Source organism: Juglans regia, chromosome 1 (assembly GCF_001411555.2).
Source record: "Juglans regia cultivar Chandler chromosome 1, Walnut 2.0, whole genome shotgun sequence".
NCBI classification, from domain to species: Eukaryota; Viridiplantae; Streptophyta; class Magnoliopsida; order Fagales; family Juglandaceae; genus Juglans; species Juglans regia.
In genome coordinates, this window is record NC_049901.1 from 996,697 (window position 1) to 1,013,396 (window position 16,700).

At 39.4% G+C, this 16,700-nt stretch overlaps 2 protein-coding genes across 2 annotated transcripts; both read left to right on the top strand.

The window, feature by feature from the left end:
• The first annotated feature begins 215 nt into the window (after window positions 1–215).
• Window positions 216–2,492, top strand: LOC109001321 (exocyst complex component EXO70B1-like). The gene has a single exon (XM_018978560.2). It carries the CDS (start codon window positions 296–298, stop codon window positions 2,339–2,341), a length of 2,046 nt encoding a protein of 681 aa, XP_018834105.1. The 5' UTR covers window positions 216–295; the 3' UTR covers window positions 2,342–2,492.
• A 5,168-nt stretch (window positions 2,493–7,660) lies between these two features.
• LOC109001323 (regulation of nuclear pre-mRNA domain-containing protein 1A) lies at window positions 7,661–15,894 on the top strand. Its single transcript, XM_018978561.2, has 8 exons — window positions 7,661–7,991; window positions 9,483–9,621; window positions 10,759–11,006; window positions 11,863–11,982; window positions 12,084–12,240; window positions 13,954–14,093; window positions 14,176–14,211; window positions 14,812–15,894. Exons 2-8 carry the CDS (start codon window positions 9,546–9,548, stop codon window positions 15,610–15,612), a joined length of 1,578 nt encoding a protein of 525 aa, XP_018834106.1. The 5' UTR covers window positions 7,661–7,991; window positions 9,483–9,545; the 3' UTR covers window positions 15,613–15,894.
• Window positions 15,895–16,700: the final 806 nt, after the last annotated feature.

The following is a 16,700-nucleotide window of genomic DNA, read 5'->3' on the forward strand; positions in this document are numbered from 1 at the left end:
AAAAAATATGTGAAAGCGACTCTTTCGCTCTCCCTCGTATCCATCACCTCCAACGTGATCTCACGTCCGTACATTCCCACCTCTCTCTCTCTCTCTCTCTCTCTCGCGCATCTCTCTGCAACGACGACCATTTCAATCCCCCCGAAAAACTAAAACAAAACCGAAATGAAAACTTAAACATAAAAATGAAAATAAATATTATTCGAATAATTCTCCTCCGTCCCCGCATCTATCTTTCTCCGGGCCCCTCCTTTTCCTAACGATTCACATCGTAGTACGTACGTAATCCACAACGATGGAGACCAACCTTTCAGAAAATTCCCCCAGCTTTGGCCGTAAACTGGACCATCCCCCAAATCCCCGCGAGGACACAGAGGCTGTTTTTTATGCAAATCAATCCTCTGAGACCGATCGACTTCCAAAGGAGAACGTCGGAGAGGACGACCGCAATGTAGATGATGAGGAGATTGTCCAAGGAGAACTAACCGCATCTTCAGGTCCTGTGTCCGATCCCCATCTCAACTTCCTGAAGGTTTCCGAGAATATCGATGAGTTTCTCTCGTCTCTCCCCTCTAATACAGATGACAACAATGAAAACGAAAACGTCGTTCCCGTACAAATCCCTCATGAGTTGATCGATACGTTCTTGGATCTCGTGGAAGCCAAGCTTTCAAAGCTCGAGGGGGCAGCCCAGTGCGGTGATCCGGACGAGGACTTGTCGTTTCTTGAAGCTGTGCATCGTATATCCAACCTGACCAAATCCCTCCGTCAATTGAAATTGGACTCTCACGGCTCTCGGATATTCAATCGCATCGGAGGCATTCACCAGCGAGCCATGTCGTTTCTGGAGGAGGAATTCCGGTTTCTCCTAGAAGAATCTCGGACCACTGGGTCCGATACGAAAGGGATGCAAGATCAGCAGCTACAGATGGAATCTGAAACAACCAGAGACATGATCAATTTTCCGGGGTACCCCGACGATGTCGTGTCAAGTATGAACAAAATGGCGAAGGAGATGATATCCGGTGGCTACGAATCTGAGTGCTGCCAGGTTTACATGGCGGCGAGGAGCAACGAGTTGGAAGAGAGCTTGCACAAGCAGTTAGGGTTCGAGAAGCACAGCATCGACGAGGTCCAGAGGATGCAATGGGAGTCGCTAGAGCGAGAGATCGCCACGTGGACCAAAGCTTTCAAGCAATGCGCCACCCTGTACTTCTCCGGAGAGAAGGCCCTAGCCGAGGCGGTCTTCTCGGACCATCCCTCCATCTCCGCCAGCCTCTTTGGCAATCTCACTCGCGGCGTGCTCATACAGCTTCTTGACTTCGCCGAAGGCGTGGCAATGACGAAGCAGCGATCGGCGGAGAAGCTGTTCAAGTTCCTCGACATGTACGAGAACTTGCGAGATCTGATGCCATCTATGGAATCCCTGTTTGAAGGTGAGTGCGGGGATGACCTCAAGACAGAGATAAACTTGGCACGTTGCCGTCTGGGAGAGACGGCGATACTTATGTTCTGCGATCTCGAGAACTCGATCAAGTTCGACACGGGGAAAACTCCGGTACCAGGAGGAGCAGTCCACCCCCTGATTCGCTACTCGATGAATTACCTAAAATACGCATGCGAGTACAAGGACACCTTGGAGCAAGTCTTCAGAGAGCATTCTAAGATCGAACGTGCAGACTCGATTAACAGACCACAGTATTTAGAGGATGAAACGCAGAGTCTAAATAATCAGAACGAAACCCAGTCTCGGTCCCCGTTTTCGGCACAGTTGATGAGAGTGATGGAATTGTTGGACTCCAATCTGGAAGGCAAGGCTAAGCTGTATAAGGACGTGGCTTTGAGCAACATCTTCATGATGAACAACGGGCGGTACATCCTACAGAAGATAAAAGGGTCCACGGAGATCCACGGGTTAATGGGCGACACCTGGTACCGCAAGCGGTCGTCGGATATGAGGCAGTACCACAAGAACTACCAAAGAGAGACGTGGAATAAGCTATTGGGCTGTCTGAACCACGAGGGGTTGAACGTAAACGGGAAGGTGGTGAAGCCGGTTCTGAAGGAGAGATTCAAGAGCTTCAATCAGATGTTCGACGAAATACACAAGACGCAGAGCACCTGGGTGGTCAGCGATGAGCAACTTCAGTCGGAGCTTCGGGTGTCGATATCGGCGGTGGTGATTCCTGCGTACCGATCGTTCTTAGGAAGATTCTCGCAGTACTTGCAAGCTGGGAGACAAACGGAGAAGTACGTGAAGTACCAACCTGAAGATATAGAAGACTGCATTGACAAGCTATTTGAAGGGAATCCCGCGTCGACTGCCAGGAGGAGACCATAGAGGTCCACAACCACAAGCATTGATCGATGTATGAGTTAATATTAATGGGTTGATTAAATTTTTATTTATTTATTTTTTATATTTTTATTTTGTCCAAGAGTTAATATGTACACACACATATGGTGTAGCGCTCTACAAATTTTAGTTGGGTTTATTTTCTTTTTGTTTTTGAAAGACTTGAATGTGATTATAGAGTGAAATGATTGGTACAAGTAGGGGTGTAAACCGTTCGGTCCAGACCGGACCGACCGGTTTGGTTCGGATCCAGACCGAACCGGACCCACCAAATGCATGGTCGGTTTCGGTCCAATAAATAAGAAAATTTCGATCTTCGGTCCGGTCCTGGGGTGGAGATTTCTCAGACTGGACCGACCGAATTAAAAATTAAAATAAATAAAATATTATATATATTATTTATATAATAATTATACAATTAACAATATAAAATTTTAAATATGTTATTAATACTTGTTAATATTCTATAAATTAATAATATTTTATATATATCTTTATCTAACATATCATTATTATCAATATAAAATTTTAAATATGTTATTAATACTTGTTAATATTCTATGAATTAACTAATATATAATATCAATTAGTTAATTATATAGTAATTATATAAATTAATAATGTAATTTTCACTTAATTTATTATCATTGACCATATAAAATATATTTTTATTGAGTTTGTTACATAATCCACATTAATAAATCACTTAATTTAATTTAGTATTTTAAATAAATTTTTTTATTAATTGATTTAAAAAAAAAAAGTTCAGACCGAATGGACCGACCGGACCAGATCGAATTGATAACTACCGGTCCGGTCCGGTGAATATTCGGCCCATCACTGGACCAGACCGACCGGTTTACACCCCTAGGTACAAGTCTCATTCAGTTTTTTGTAAAAAAGTAAATTTTAAATAAAAAGAAATATAAAAATATATTATTTTTTAATATGATCAACTTTTTTTTATAAAATATTTGTACAAAACTTCTCTATTTAACACTTTACTCGATTACAACAATGGATGTATAAAAAAGAAAAATAATATAGACACAAAGAGATCCCACAAACTTACGTTAGCGTGCCACGCCAATTAGGTTTTTTTTTTTTTTTTCATTTTACTTCCCTCGTCCCTGTTCCCCACACCTTCAGCCTGATCAAGAGAAGAGAGAGAGAAATCTTGTACCTGTCGGTGAAAGGGGGTAGCAGCGACGACGGCATTTCGACGAGGTGAAGGGCAACGTTGACGAGGGGCGAGGAAGGTGAGGGTGCTAGAGAGAGAGGAAGATGATTGGGTTGTGGACCTGTGGTGAAGGGCGAGGAATGTGTCAAGACCCCAATAAAAATCACCCTAGGACAAGGTCCTAGGCATGCTTGGATAGCCAAGATCGAGCTACTTCCGGGGTCAAGCCTAGCTTTGGAGGACTTCCCTATGGGTCTAGTGTATGCCTTAGGAAGATTACAAGAATGATATTAGTCAATTAGAACATGGCTCACATTTTCCTTCTCGACCGTGTCATGGCTCAGTCATGACAACCCCTTGACATTGTCTCTGACATGCCATGACAGTCCCCTGATATGCCATGATAGCCCTTAGACATGGTCGCTGACAGGCCATGACAGGCCCATGGCATATGCCCTGACACTGTTGCATGCCATGGCACGCCTAGCAGTAGCCCAACACCCAGCAGAGTGCCCAACTACAGCCCAGTGCCCATTAGCATGCCCAGCAGCCCATCAACATGCCCACAAGCATGTCATGGCCCCTACCATGGCACGCCTAGGACAAGCCCATAGACATGCCATGGCAAGAGCCATGGCACCCACCTGACAACACCACAACAGCCCCACAGGCATGGCATGCCCATGACAGCCCTACAAGCATGCCATAACCCCTGCCATGGCACGCCCAAAACGCCCAGCGAGGCTAATGACAACCCTGTCTGCGCGCAGCCCAGCGCGTGCACGCCCAGTGCGCAGCAACCTAAAGCGCATGGCCATGCCAACAAGCTAGCAGCCCCATGCGCCTAGCCCAGCGGCACGCCCTAGCATGCCCACATAACAGCAGGCCAGCAGCCTCAAGGCCCAGGCCATGCCTAGGCTATGTCAGCCACATGCCCAGCGCCGAGGCCACCCAACCAGGTAACCATGCTAACACTCAGGCCCCTTGCTTGGGCCATGCCAGCCACATGCACAACATGCCCATAGACCAGCATAGGCCATCAAGGACCAATGTCGTGGGCCCCCATGGACTCCACACCACTATCAGTTATTTATTTTATTATTTATTTATTTTATTTATCAATAAACCTATTAGGATTTCCACTTTATAATCTCTATAAATAGGACTCTTAGACATTTGGTTTACATCTTTTAACAAATTTTCTAAGTGGATGGATTATTTATTCTTGAGATCGTCATTTTGGTACTTGGCACTTGGGCTCTCTGGGATGTAATTCATGAATCCTTTAAGAGATAATCACATCTTACAATTCGTGAATATGTGTGATTCATTTATCAATATATGAGGTTTCATTTAATCTCTGTGCAATTCGTGAATCAAAGTTGATTGGTTTATCTTTGTGTTTTTTCTTCGTGTTCATTCATGTTCATGAGTGTTCATACTTTTGCATTGTGCTCATCCATTCCCTTACACCCATTTGATCTTCCCAACACCATATTTCGACCACCATAAGTGTTATCCTAATTCCCATATTTACCTTCATCCAATTCTCCATTGAGCTAGCCGAAATCCATATTGTCTCCATCTTTCCATAATTGCCACTTACCATAACTAGCCTCTATCATCTCCATAACGCTAGCCCTTAATTTTAGGAAAGTTGACTCATCTCAATCACATTTCTTAATTATAGGAACTTCCCTTTAATCATCAATCTCTTAAATCTCGTATCCCTTCAATACATCTAGTCAACCAAAATCATCTTCCTATTGCTAAAACTAAATCACCCTTTCCATATTTGATCCTACAATATAGGGATCACAATAACCACACCCCAAAGTCGACCAACCATAGCCACCAAACTCTAACCTCACTCTTCCACATCATTCCGAAACTCTAGCAACTCATCCTACACTCTAACCCTAACCCAATTCTTCCTAATCTCGAAATCATCCTTAGCCACCACACAAAACCCTAACTACACTTCACCATACCAACCCTAATCATCATCAAAGTGGCCCTAACATCAAGGACAACCTTTAATCCATTCCATATTGCATCAAACACTTATAATCATCATTTTGATCACTCGAACTCACCATCATCGTTATTTCACCACTAAACAACATACATTCATCAACCTACGAACCCATCATTACCATCATACATGCCATTATTGATTAAAGACCAAGCAAGAAGGTTAAGGCATTCGGTTATCACAAGGAGGACCAATGTGAGGATAACATAATGTTTAGGGACTAGACTGAAGTCCCTAACAGAAGGTTCGGTGGCGAAGTTAGTAAAGGGTTGGGAAAAGGGAGAGAGAGAGAGAGAGAGAATAAGAAGAAGAAGAGGGACATGTGATAGTGTGTCACATCAATTTGTAGGATCCCTTTATGTCTTTAGCAATCCTTTATAAAGAAACTCAAGAGTGCGCAACAGGGGCATATGTCCTTCTATTTTGGGCTAGCATAGTGCCTAATCTCTGCTAACTCGAAGCCCCTAGTCTAGCTAGCTAACAATTTATTTGCCCCCGACCAATACATTAGAAGGGCTCGCATAAGTCTTCCCAAAATAGAAGAAAATAAAGTTCACATAAGATAATGGACGAGAACGCTATAAAGAAAGAACAAATAAGAAATACCTATTATAACACAAAATTTAAATGGTTGGTATTAAATCCAACACAAAAATTAAAATCTTTGGACAAAGGTCTATAACATGATTGGACGAAGGAAAAAGTAGGAGTATTTTCAGTCTATGGTGAAGGTTCGAACCTCAATCGGTGTCGTTTGAAGCCCATGATGAGTATTCGAAGTGGCGGTACGACGTCTGTACATCTATTACAGTGAATTGAAGGTAAATAAAACAAATATAAATAGAGAAAAAGACACATAGATATATATATAGTTCGGCACAGGACCTACGTCTATGAGTCGTTTCAGGTGCAAATCCACTATAAATATGAGTATTTTACAGTCTCTTATAGTATTTCATAGCTCATTATACAAATGATATAACTAAAGTTTCCTGTATGAAAGTTGAAGAAGTTATCTCTCTTGTCGTTCCGAAATCTAAAAAAAAAAGTTTCAAAATCTTTTATTCTAGATCATTTTTATTTGCCCTTAATAGTGGTTGATGAAAAACCTAGGTTGATGTCACTTTATTGTTCTCTCTTGCATTCGTGACCTACTTTCTCTCTCCTTTATCCGCTACCTTCCCCCCACCCCCCCAACGGGTCTTTTCCATTCCTCCGCTTTTGCCTCCCATTGTCTTTTGCTTATCCTTTCGATTTCTATCCTTTCCAATGATCTTCAAGCATGACCAATGAAGCCATACTATTGACAAGGATTGTGGATAGCTAGCAGTGCACTGGATAAATTTGGAGACGTGTGAGATTCTCGCGCCGATTAAGGATTCTTGGATTGAGAAACACTTTCAACCATCTCATTTCATTTTATTTTTACAACTTTATCAAATTCTCACACAAAATATAATAAATAAATCAACTTTTTCAAATCTCAAAACAATAATAATATTAAAAAATAATATTCTAACAATATTTTATTTAATTTTTAATTTTTATCTCAAACTAGTTCATCTCATCTTATTATCCAAACAATTTCTAAGAGACGAGTAGTAGAATGAGAGACATGATAAGATGAGTCGTTAAAAAAAAGCATTGATAAATAAGAGGATTCATAACAAAAGAAATATATGATAAGAGGGACAATAAAATATTTGATACTAGGTGGTCACGATCCTGAATTTTTTTAGAAGTACTGTGATCAAGTTAAAATAGTTTGTTAATAATAGAAGTAGTATGATCATTATCTTCATCTACATGATGTAGGATTGAAGTTTTAAAATTTATTTTTTAAATTAAATTATGTGCATAGTATATGCTGTAAAAGTAAATTTTTATTTTCTAATTTGTTCACCACACCACTGACCATAAGTCATAACTCAAAGTCTCAAACATTCTAATCCCCAAAAACGACGTCGACGATTGGTTCTGGACGGGCCTCAAAAGAGTTTAGATTTTGCGTCAGCAGTGGGTCAGTGGCAGTTTCAACTTTCACTTCACGAAGTCCCTGAGACCAAGGGCATTTTAGAAATTCTCTACCAAGCTCGGCTGAACACGGAATAAAAGTGACCTCCCTCTCTCTCACGCTCTCTCGAAAAAGTAGGCTGTTCTTCGTCGGTTCCCCGAACTCCAATTCGTACAGTAGCCATATCTTCTCCGAACGACAACATAACACAACCAAAAAAAAAAAAAACGAAGAAGCAATTCGCTTTCCTCAAAACCCTACCACCAAACCCCTAATTCTTTCTCTACCTTCTCTTATCTCCCTCTCTCATGGATGAAGAGCTCGGCCTTGCTATTTTCACCCGCTGTTGATTCTTCCTGTGCCTCACCGGCATTCTTCTCTAGGATTACAAGCTCTATGCCCTCTGGTCAGTTAATTGCTTCTGTACAAATCATTTGTCCTTTGCTTACTTTTGGAGATTGACTCCCGTAATGTCTCTTTGTTTTTTGGGCTTTAATTCAATTGAAGCTCTATACTCTTTTCCTTTTTCCATTCTTTAATTTTATAGATACTAGTTATGCGCTGTCTTATCTTTTAGCTGCTTGATTGATCTCAAGTAGTGGTAACTGCTTCATAAATTGCGAACAGGTTGCTCAGAATAAAACGGCTTTAGGGTTTAGATTCATTTAGCTTTATTTTTTAGGCATCAATAAGCCACGGCAGTTCCCTGTTATGATAATCTTTATTTAAACGAGTTCGTTTTCTTCTACCGTTGTTATTATTGTTCTTATTTATTCTGATGTTAAAGAGGCTCACGCAGAACTAAAATGCCATGTGTCAGGCTTTTGATTGGCTGCCACATGTTTTGTTGGCCACACCTCATAGTGTGTGGTTAAAAAGTAGAGGATGCTACTCATCATCCCATACCATACAATTTATATTGTTTAAAATTATTTTTTATTTTATTTTATTCTTATTAAATTAATTGAGTTATTATATTTATCATTCATACACTATATACTTATTATAGTAAGAATGAAAAAAAGAAAAGAAAATGTGTAGTGTGTGGGGATGATAAGTAGAATTATTTGAAAAAGCAAGTGCTAAGTTCTCACCTTTTGAAAAAGTGCTACTTTCTCGCAATCGTTTTGAAAAAGAGTGAGATCCATTATTAAAAAATTATTATTTTTCATGTGGGTCCCCTATTTATTCACTTTTTTCAAAGAGATTGTGCGGCGTTTGCGCACTCCACAATTACAAATATTTTCTCTTGAAAAAAATCGATACCCACCATAGAAAATTGGATTTTTTAACGGATCTCACTTTTTTCAAAAGAGCCTGCACAAGACTTATACGTTATGGGTTTGCACAAATGATTTTCTTTTAAAAAACTAATGGGTGATGAATGGATGTGTCAAGACATGAGTTTCTAAAAATCCATGTAGTATTGTGAACAAACTGGGTTTTGAATTTTGATTTTGATAGCCGATGGGAGGCTTGCTTGTGTATTAGTCAAATGAAACTTTGTCAGTTTTGCTAATTGAAGACTTTTGCAAGGTTTTGGTTTTGATAGGAGGCTTTCTTGTGTAGGAGGCTTGCTTGTGTATTGGTCAAATGAAACTTTATCAGTTTTGCTGATTGAAAACTTTGCTAGGTTTTGGTTTTGATAGGAGGCTTGCTTGTGTATTGGTCAAATGAAACTTCGTCGGTTTTGCTAATTGAAAACTTTGCTATCTTTTGGTTTTGATGGGAGAGTTGCTTGTATATTAGTCAAACAATATTTTTATATATCTTTTATATGCTCTGCCCTAAAGGCCTTTTGGGGTGCCAAGTCTCTTTTGATTATTTATTTTCTTTTTTCTTCTCTCCCCCACCCCTCACTTGTATAGGTTACTTTACTCATCGGGAAAATGTGCAGGTTACTTCACTTTTAGAGGTCTGCATTGTGCTTCATTAGCTGGGCAAGCTATTATCAGAATCAATGGGCAGTGCATTCAATCCACAGATTTTGGCGGAAAAGTTGGCCAAGCTCAACAGTTCACAGGCGAGTATAGAGAGTATCCTTTTAATGGCATTGGATGAATGATGTCCTTGCATATTTGTTTCTGCTTCTAGATTGTTTAAGATAAATTTTATGCTGTTTTGTTTTTAATTTATTTATGCATGTGACCAGCCACTGTCCTCAAAGTTTTGGTTGCATTGACAATTTTTTTTTGATTTGGCACTTGGTGTCCGGGAACAAAGTCTTGATTAATCCCGAGGATGCATAGGCCTTCAACAATGAGTTTTCTGCAGGTACATCTCGAGTAATTCAAGGAAAAATTATCTTAGTCCAATGGTTCCTAGAAATGTTTGCACCTAGGGTTTTGAACCTTAGACTTGGAGGGAGCATATCTCCAAGACCATGGTTCTTACCACTTGAGCCAACCCCTTGGGGTTATGACAAACTAAGACCTTTGTGTTCCATTATTTATTGTTGTGATATTAAGGTTTATCTATATTTGATAATTCTTCTTGTAATAGGTGTGATATCCCATATGATAAGGATAAGGGTAAGTGGTGTATGAAATCCTACATTGCTTGAGAATGAGAAGTTCTTCCTCTTTATAAGGTTCTAATGAGTCTCCAATTACATTATTGACTTGTCCTTTTGGAGTATAGGCCATGTGGTTTGGGCCTTCCATTGGGGCGTTACAAATAGTATTAGAGTCTATCCCAACCAGAAATGTGAGACTTGAACCGTGCCACCTACAACGGACTGGCCCGATGAGGACGTCGGGATTTTAAGGGGGGTAGATTGTGATATCTCATATGATAAAGATAATGGTAGGTGGTGTATGAGATCTCACATTGCTTGGGAATGAGAAATTCTTACTCTTTATAAGGTTTCAATAGGGTTCCAATTGCATCATTGATTAGTCATTTTGGAGGGAGTATAGGCCATGTGGTTTGGGCCTTCTATTGGAGCGTTACAATGGGTCTCTAATTTGAATCATTGTTGAGTTAATTATTGTAGTTTCCTCTTAAGCCACTTCAATAAGATTGCAGATCATTGTACCATGTTTTCCCTCCATGGATTGAATGAAAGAATAGACACATCGCTCTTTGTTTTGATTAATTATTTCATAGTGTTCCTTGGCATTCACTGTTATTTTAGGGCTGTTTGTGAGCTTGCCATCCTTAATGTGCTTAAGCTTTGTCACATTGGTGTATATTCCATATGAATAAAGCAAAACAAGTTGTTGAAACATGGGATCGGCAGTTTAATTGTTCTCCACGTGAGCAGAGATTGGCCTTTCTATATCTTGCAAATGACATATTGCAGAACAGTAGGCGAAAGGGCTCAGAGTTTGTTGGTGAGTTTTGGAAGGTTCTTCCAGATGCTCTTCGTGATGTGATTGAAAATGGGGATGATTACGGAAGGAATTCTGCACTGCGACTGGTATATCTGCTTTGCCCTTGCGTTCGGAGCCATGTACTCTGTTTTGAAAATAGTTAGCTTCACCTTAGGAAATAGGTTTCCCATGCTGTAAATAATCTGCTTGAAATGGTATTTGATGATGTTATGACAAACATTAGCAGACCATAACGAAAAGTTGTTCTTGCTGGGTGAATAGTGTTGGGACATCTTTATCTGAGGAAGCTTCGTCATTCTGCTCCGTGTGAATGACATTAGGATTGTCTGGCTAGTCCTGAAATTCAAAAATAAAACAGAGATAGAACAGATTGTTTCAGGGACATCAAAGTAAAAGTTTCCATTGGAAAGCTTTTTGGTTGGATGTTCCTGCATCCAAAATCATTATTTTTAATCTTTTTTTCCTTATAATCTTCCTCTTTTCTGTATTAAGTGATGAATGATAGGTTATAGGCCTTTGTTCCCCTCTATGGGTGAAAGCATGTGGTATTTGGTTTAGTAGGATAACTTGTCTTTCTTGTTTTATTTGAGTTGTGTCGTATCTGTTGGTACTTGCAAATTCACTGTCTTTATCAAGTGTAACAACAAATTTGAAACGTTTGAGTAAAATTTATAAAGAACGAACTGGAATGAATAATCAAGCATGTACTTTATGGTCTTCTCAATAAATTATGTGCTTTACAGCCTTCTCTATGCTTATGCTTTTTGGCCATTGGACAATTAGCAAGTTGTGAAATTTAGTGTAGTATTATTTTAGATTTCTAGGTAATGCACGTCATTGCGTATAATATACGCCTGATACTTATATATATTTTTTTAAATGTGTACCAGATACTTATTAGGAACTTAGCATGAAGTGTATATCTAATTCTTCCTCATGCAGATTGATATATGGGAAGAAAGAAAAGTTTTTGGTTCTCGGGGGCAACTTCTTAAGGAAGGGCTTGCGGGTAGACAAATTGAAAATAATAATAGAAATGGAAAGAATTTGAGCTTCAAACTGGTAATTCAAATTTCCTGAGCTGACTATATGTTTGCATAGATATTGAAGTTTCATATACAACTATTGGACTAATGCCTTTTTTGTTCTCTTCTCTTAAACAGAGACCATCTGCTGGAAATATATTGGAAAAATTAGTTTCAGACTATCATATCCTTTATGGTGGCCAGTTGGATGAAGAAGTTGTACTGAGCAAGTGTACCAATGCCATTAGCAGTCTTGAGAAAGTAGATAAGGAAATTGGTGGCGATATTAATTCAGGTATTCCATGTGCATCTATCTTCATGATGCTTCTCAAACTTCTGATATAATGCAATTGCTGTGAATTATGTGTATTCATGTATGCACGTGTACACATTCTATTGTTCCTTTTCTTCCCCTTTCAATTTGGTAAATATATGTCATGTATTTTCATTCATTCTAATTTGTTTATAGTGAGCTTCCTGATTATCTTTTTTGTATTATCATGCCAGAACTGCGTGTACTCCTATTGTCTAATATTAGTGAGCATTTCCTGAACACAAGTTTTTAGTATCATCTTAGACCAACACAACTATGCCATTATAAGTTGGGCCATGGCTTGACTTGCCTGTTCTATACTAAATACAGCTAAGTGTCGTGCCTTGCAAGGGGTGCTTTGATTTTGCACTCCCAAACTACAACCCAAATTTAAAATTGCATGTCAAACTAACAAAATCAACAATTTGATACCCCAAATCATCAAATTCTTCAATTGCATCCTCTGGCCAATTAGAATGTTATATATGAAGAAATGCTAAAACTTGTGAGTGAATTATCTAAATGACCTCACTGCAAAGTTAATATTACATATTTACCATTAATTTAGAATAAAAATAATAAAAGTAAAAAAAAAAAAAGACTGGGTAGGTGGCCCGCCAGTGCATCCCTAGCGGTGACTGCCAATCTGATTTTTTGTTAAAATGTATATTATTTGTTTTTATTTCTTATTAGTTCTGTTCTATTATGGTATTTTACTTATATTACTGTTTTTTTTTTCTATTTTCTACTAAATTGTAGCAAGGGAATTTTAGACGATTCACTTAAACTTTAAGGGTACCATCTTATCTAACAGTTTAATTGAACTGATGGTGGAAACTGAAAGAAACAAGTGGTTTGGGTACAAAATTATTGGTTTTGGTAGTTTGGGGCGCAATTTGAAAATTTTGTGGTAGTTTGGGGTTGCAATGTGGAATTTACCCATTTTATCCAGTGGTGTGGCTGGACTCAGAAGTCAGAAGTTTAAATGTCACCTGTTCTGGCTTACATAACAAAGTTATTGGTTTTGGTAGTTGGGGTGCATTTTGAAAATTGTGGTAGTTTGGGGTTGCAATGTGGAATTTTCCCATTTCTAGTGGTGTGGCTGGCTGAAGTTTCTTGTTGCTAGAACTGTGAGGCCCTTTTTTCCTCTGCAATTTTGAGGAATAGCTTTTGTTTTAGCTAGATAAAGATGTCTTTCATGCTGCCAGAATAGTTTTTCGTCAAAATATTTTCTTGAAGTGACTCAATTTTGACTTTGCATGATGATGAGTTGTGGATTATGGCCGCTATTGTATCAAGTTGATTGGCTAAACACTTTGACCAAGATTTATGCGATCAAAATAGCTGATTGAAGACTACTTCATCAAGTTTCTATAAGTTAGATTTCGAACAATTTGTAATTGCATCTCCTTTTTGGAATGTTGGATATTAATTTAACTATCGTCAATATCTTACATATCACAAACATATGTAGACATACATCTCAAATGCACTGAAATCCAACTGATTGAATTTCAACAACTTTGCAATTTTAATTTTCTGGATTTTAAAATCCAGAACTACCCCAAAGTTAAATCTGGATCAAAATGTATGAAGAAAGTCTGCAGTTTTTCTTATTGGTCCTCCAGGATTCGTCATCGAGGTTGTTCACATCGTATTAGATCTCTCTTTTCTCTCAACTGTTTGCTTAAACAGGGCAATTCCATGGATCTGGTTTTGTGGAGGAGCTGCAGGGGCAGCATGCGGTACTGAGGGACTGTATTGAACAATTAACGGCAGTAGAATCAGCAAGAACAACTCTCGTGTCTCATTTAAGAGAAGCCCTCCAGGAGCAGGTCGGTTGGCCAGACTACTTCACAGTTGCATACTATTTTGCAAGAGATGACATTAGTAAATCTTACATGGTTTTGTTACCAGGAATTCAAGATGGGCCAAGTCCGCAATCAACTTCAGGTTTGTCACTCTTACAAATCCTACTTGGGTGGGAGTATTACTCTGCTTTCTAGATGTTTTTTTCTTCAAATTCTTTTTAACAAGTTGAACATGTGGAATATTACACTTAGGTAGAAGTTGCGGTGTTTGGATATGTATTTGCATTTATATACTAAGAGTTAAAAGCAGATTGATGAACTTCTATGTATTCCGTTCAAGAATTGTTAATAAGTATTGATACCTACTGTAGCTTGTGGGTTTGGCTTATTTTATTGCAACGCAAATTCTTGATTGAACTAACAGAGGGTGGAAGATTTTATGGATCGAGAGGTGAAGCTCAAGTCATCTGAACTCCTGCAAATGTGTCATATATGTTGGTTTTTTATTGGAGGATGTAAGAAACAACTTGCACAAAAAATACAGGATATCCTTGATTTTTTTTTTTTGTTGGTGGGTGTTTAACATTAAGACAATGAAGGAACACAAATTTTGATTATCGCAGCATTGGTGCCTTTAGAGGTCTGTTAATGGTACAAATTTTGTGTGGCTAATTTTCTTGGGATATGGCCTGTATACATTTTAAATATTTGCATGCTTTCTTTTTCCTGTTTTGTTTTCCAGGCCGCACAGTCCCGATCAGAACAGGCAGGTAGTGACTGCCAACGGTTATCAAATAGAGACAAAGTTCAGTCACTACTTGAGCAGAGCCCGAGGGAAGCTCAAACCTCCATAGCACCTCAAAGCTTCATACCAGGGGATAGGGAACAATCAGCTCCTGTAATGTACACACGGCAGGTTTCCTTTCCTGAAAAATCTGGCCACGTTGAGGAAGACCCACGCAAGTCGGCCGCTGCTGCAGTGGCAGCAAAGCTAACTGCATCGACATCCTCAGCGCAGATGCTTTCCTATGTCTTATCCTCGCTTGCATCAGAGGGTGTCATAGGCAATCCAATGAAAGAAACCCCTTGTGATTACCCCCCTGAAAAGAGGCATAAGATTGAAAATGACCAATCCTCTTACATGCCCCCTCAAAATCTTCAACGACCTCCAGTTCCTCCTTACCCTCATCCTGAATCTATACAACATGTCTCTACTACCAACCAACAGTTTACTCCAAATGAGCCACCACCACCTCCCTCAACATCTCCTCCACTTCTGCCACCACTGCCGCCTATAGCACAATACACAGTGCCCCAGTACATGCACACTGCAGGATCAATAACTAGTGCACCATACAGCTATGGCATGACCCAACAACAGCTGCCTTCAATGCCGAGTTATCTGACAGTTGGGGCTCCAGTGAATGCTATACCTCCCTTCAGTACACCTCCTACAAATTCTTATCAGGGTTTTCAGGGTTCAGATGTTAATATCTATAACCAACCATCATCCATGCCAATGTCTCCAATTTCTCGGCAATAGAATTCTCAGTGCAGCGTGAAATGAAGGTGGTTTTGCTGTGGACTACTAGTTATTTCAGAAGTTTTATGAAGTTTCTTTGTCTTTGTGCACTTAATTCGATTTGCACATATCGAATGCCTGTAACCCATATTTTCAAATGCTCGTTTTATGGAGTTAAAACGGTTTCGGTGGATTACAGGATTGTGGGAAAGAGGAATTGAATGGTATTTATTGACTAGGAATGTTATTCGCTGTTTGAGGAAGACATTAATTTTACTATTGAGTGATGTCTTAGCTGTTCAATCTTTTGGACCCTGCCGTTACTGAATCTCTTGGACATGGAAAGGCCAACACTGCTTTCATGATATCGTGCAGTCCATGAGGATGATTAATCCGTCCATCCAATTGAGAATATCTTTTACCTGATCGGGATTCCAATATCTAATGGGCTACCTACCTGCATCTCAAAATGACCCTCATTTTATCCTTCGTTAACATGAAACAAAGTGTTCTATTTAATAAAAAATAAAGAACCAAAGTGATACTATTTTTGTTTAATTAATAGCAGCATGTAGTAATGTCTCATAAAGGGTGTTGTCCATGACAGACATAAACATATATGACAGGCCAGCCATCAATAGAAAATTTAAGCCCTGCTCTTCATGTTGAAAGAGGTCGGTGGTGGTGAAACAATCACATGCGTATGACGTGTCAATGGGCATTCACGGTTCAAGAGAGAGGTTAGTTCATCGGACGGAGTTATGCAATTTGATTCTCAGCACGGATCGACGGCCATGATAGCTGTTTGACCACCAAAGAGTGAGTGAGCTCCCATGGCTTTGGGATTGTAACTCAAATTCGAACAAGGTGTTGAGGAGGGAGGGAGAGAGGGTATAAATAAGTAGAGATATGCAATTAATACTAAACCTAGAGACAAGAAAAAGACTAGTCTTGAGTCTGGCCTCCTTTGTTTCTCAAGTCCCACTAAAGGCATCTGTGTCTCTCCGTCACGTCTCGTTCAAATGCATAAATGAGTACATGCCAATGACTCATGAAGTGAGAATTTGTAAGAAATAACTGTCTGGACTCTTGATTGCTCATCACCCCCT

Coding starts and splice junctions, on each gene's coding strand:
- LOC109001323 (XM_018978561.2), top strand. CDS start 9,546: ATGGGCAGTGCATTCAATCCACAGATTTTGGCGGAAAAGTTGGCCAAG. Junction 9,622..10,758: donor TTCACAGGCGAGTATAGAGA/GTATCCTTTTAA, acceptor AATGTGCTTAAG/CTTTGTCACATTGGTGTATA. Junction 12,241..13,953: donor TGGTGGCGATATTAATTCAG/GTATTCCATGTG, acceptor TTGCTTAAACAG/GGCAATTCCATGGATCTGGT.
- LOC109001321 (XM_018978560.2), top strand. CDS start 296: ATGGAGACCAACCTTTCAGAAAATTCCCCCAGCTTTGGCCGTAAACTG.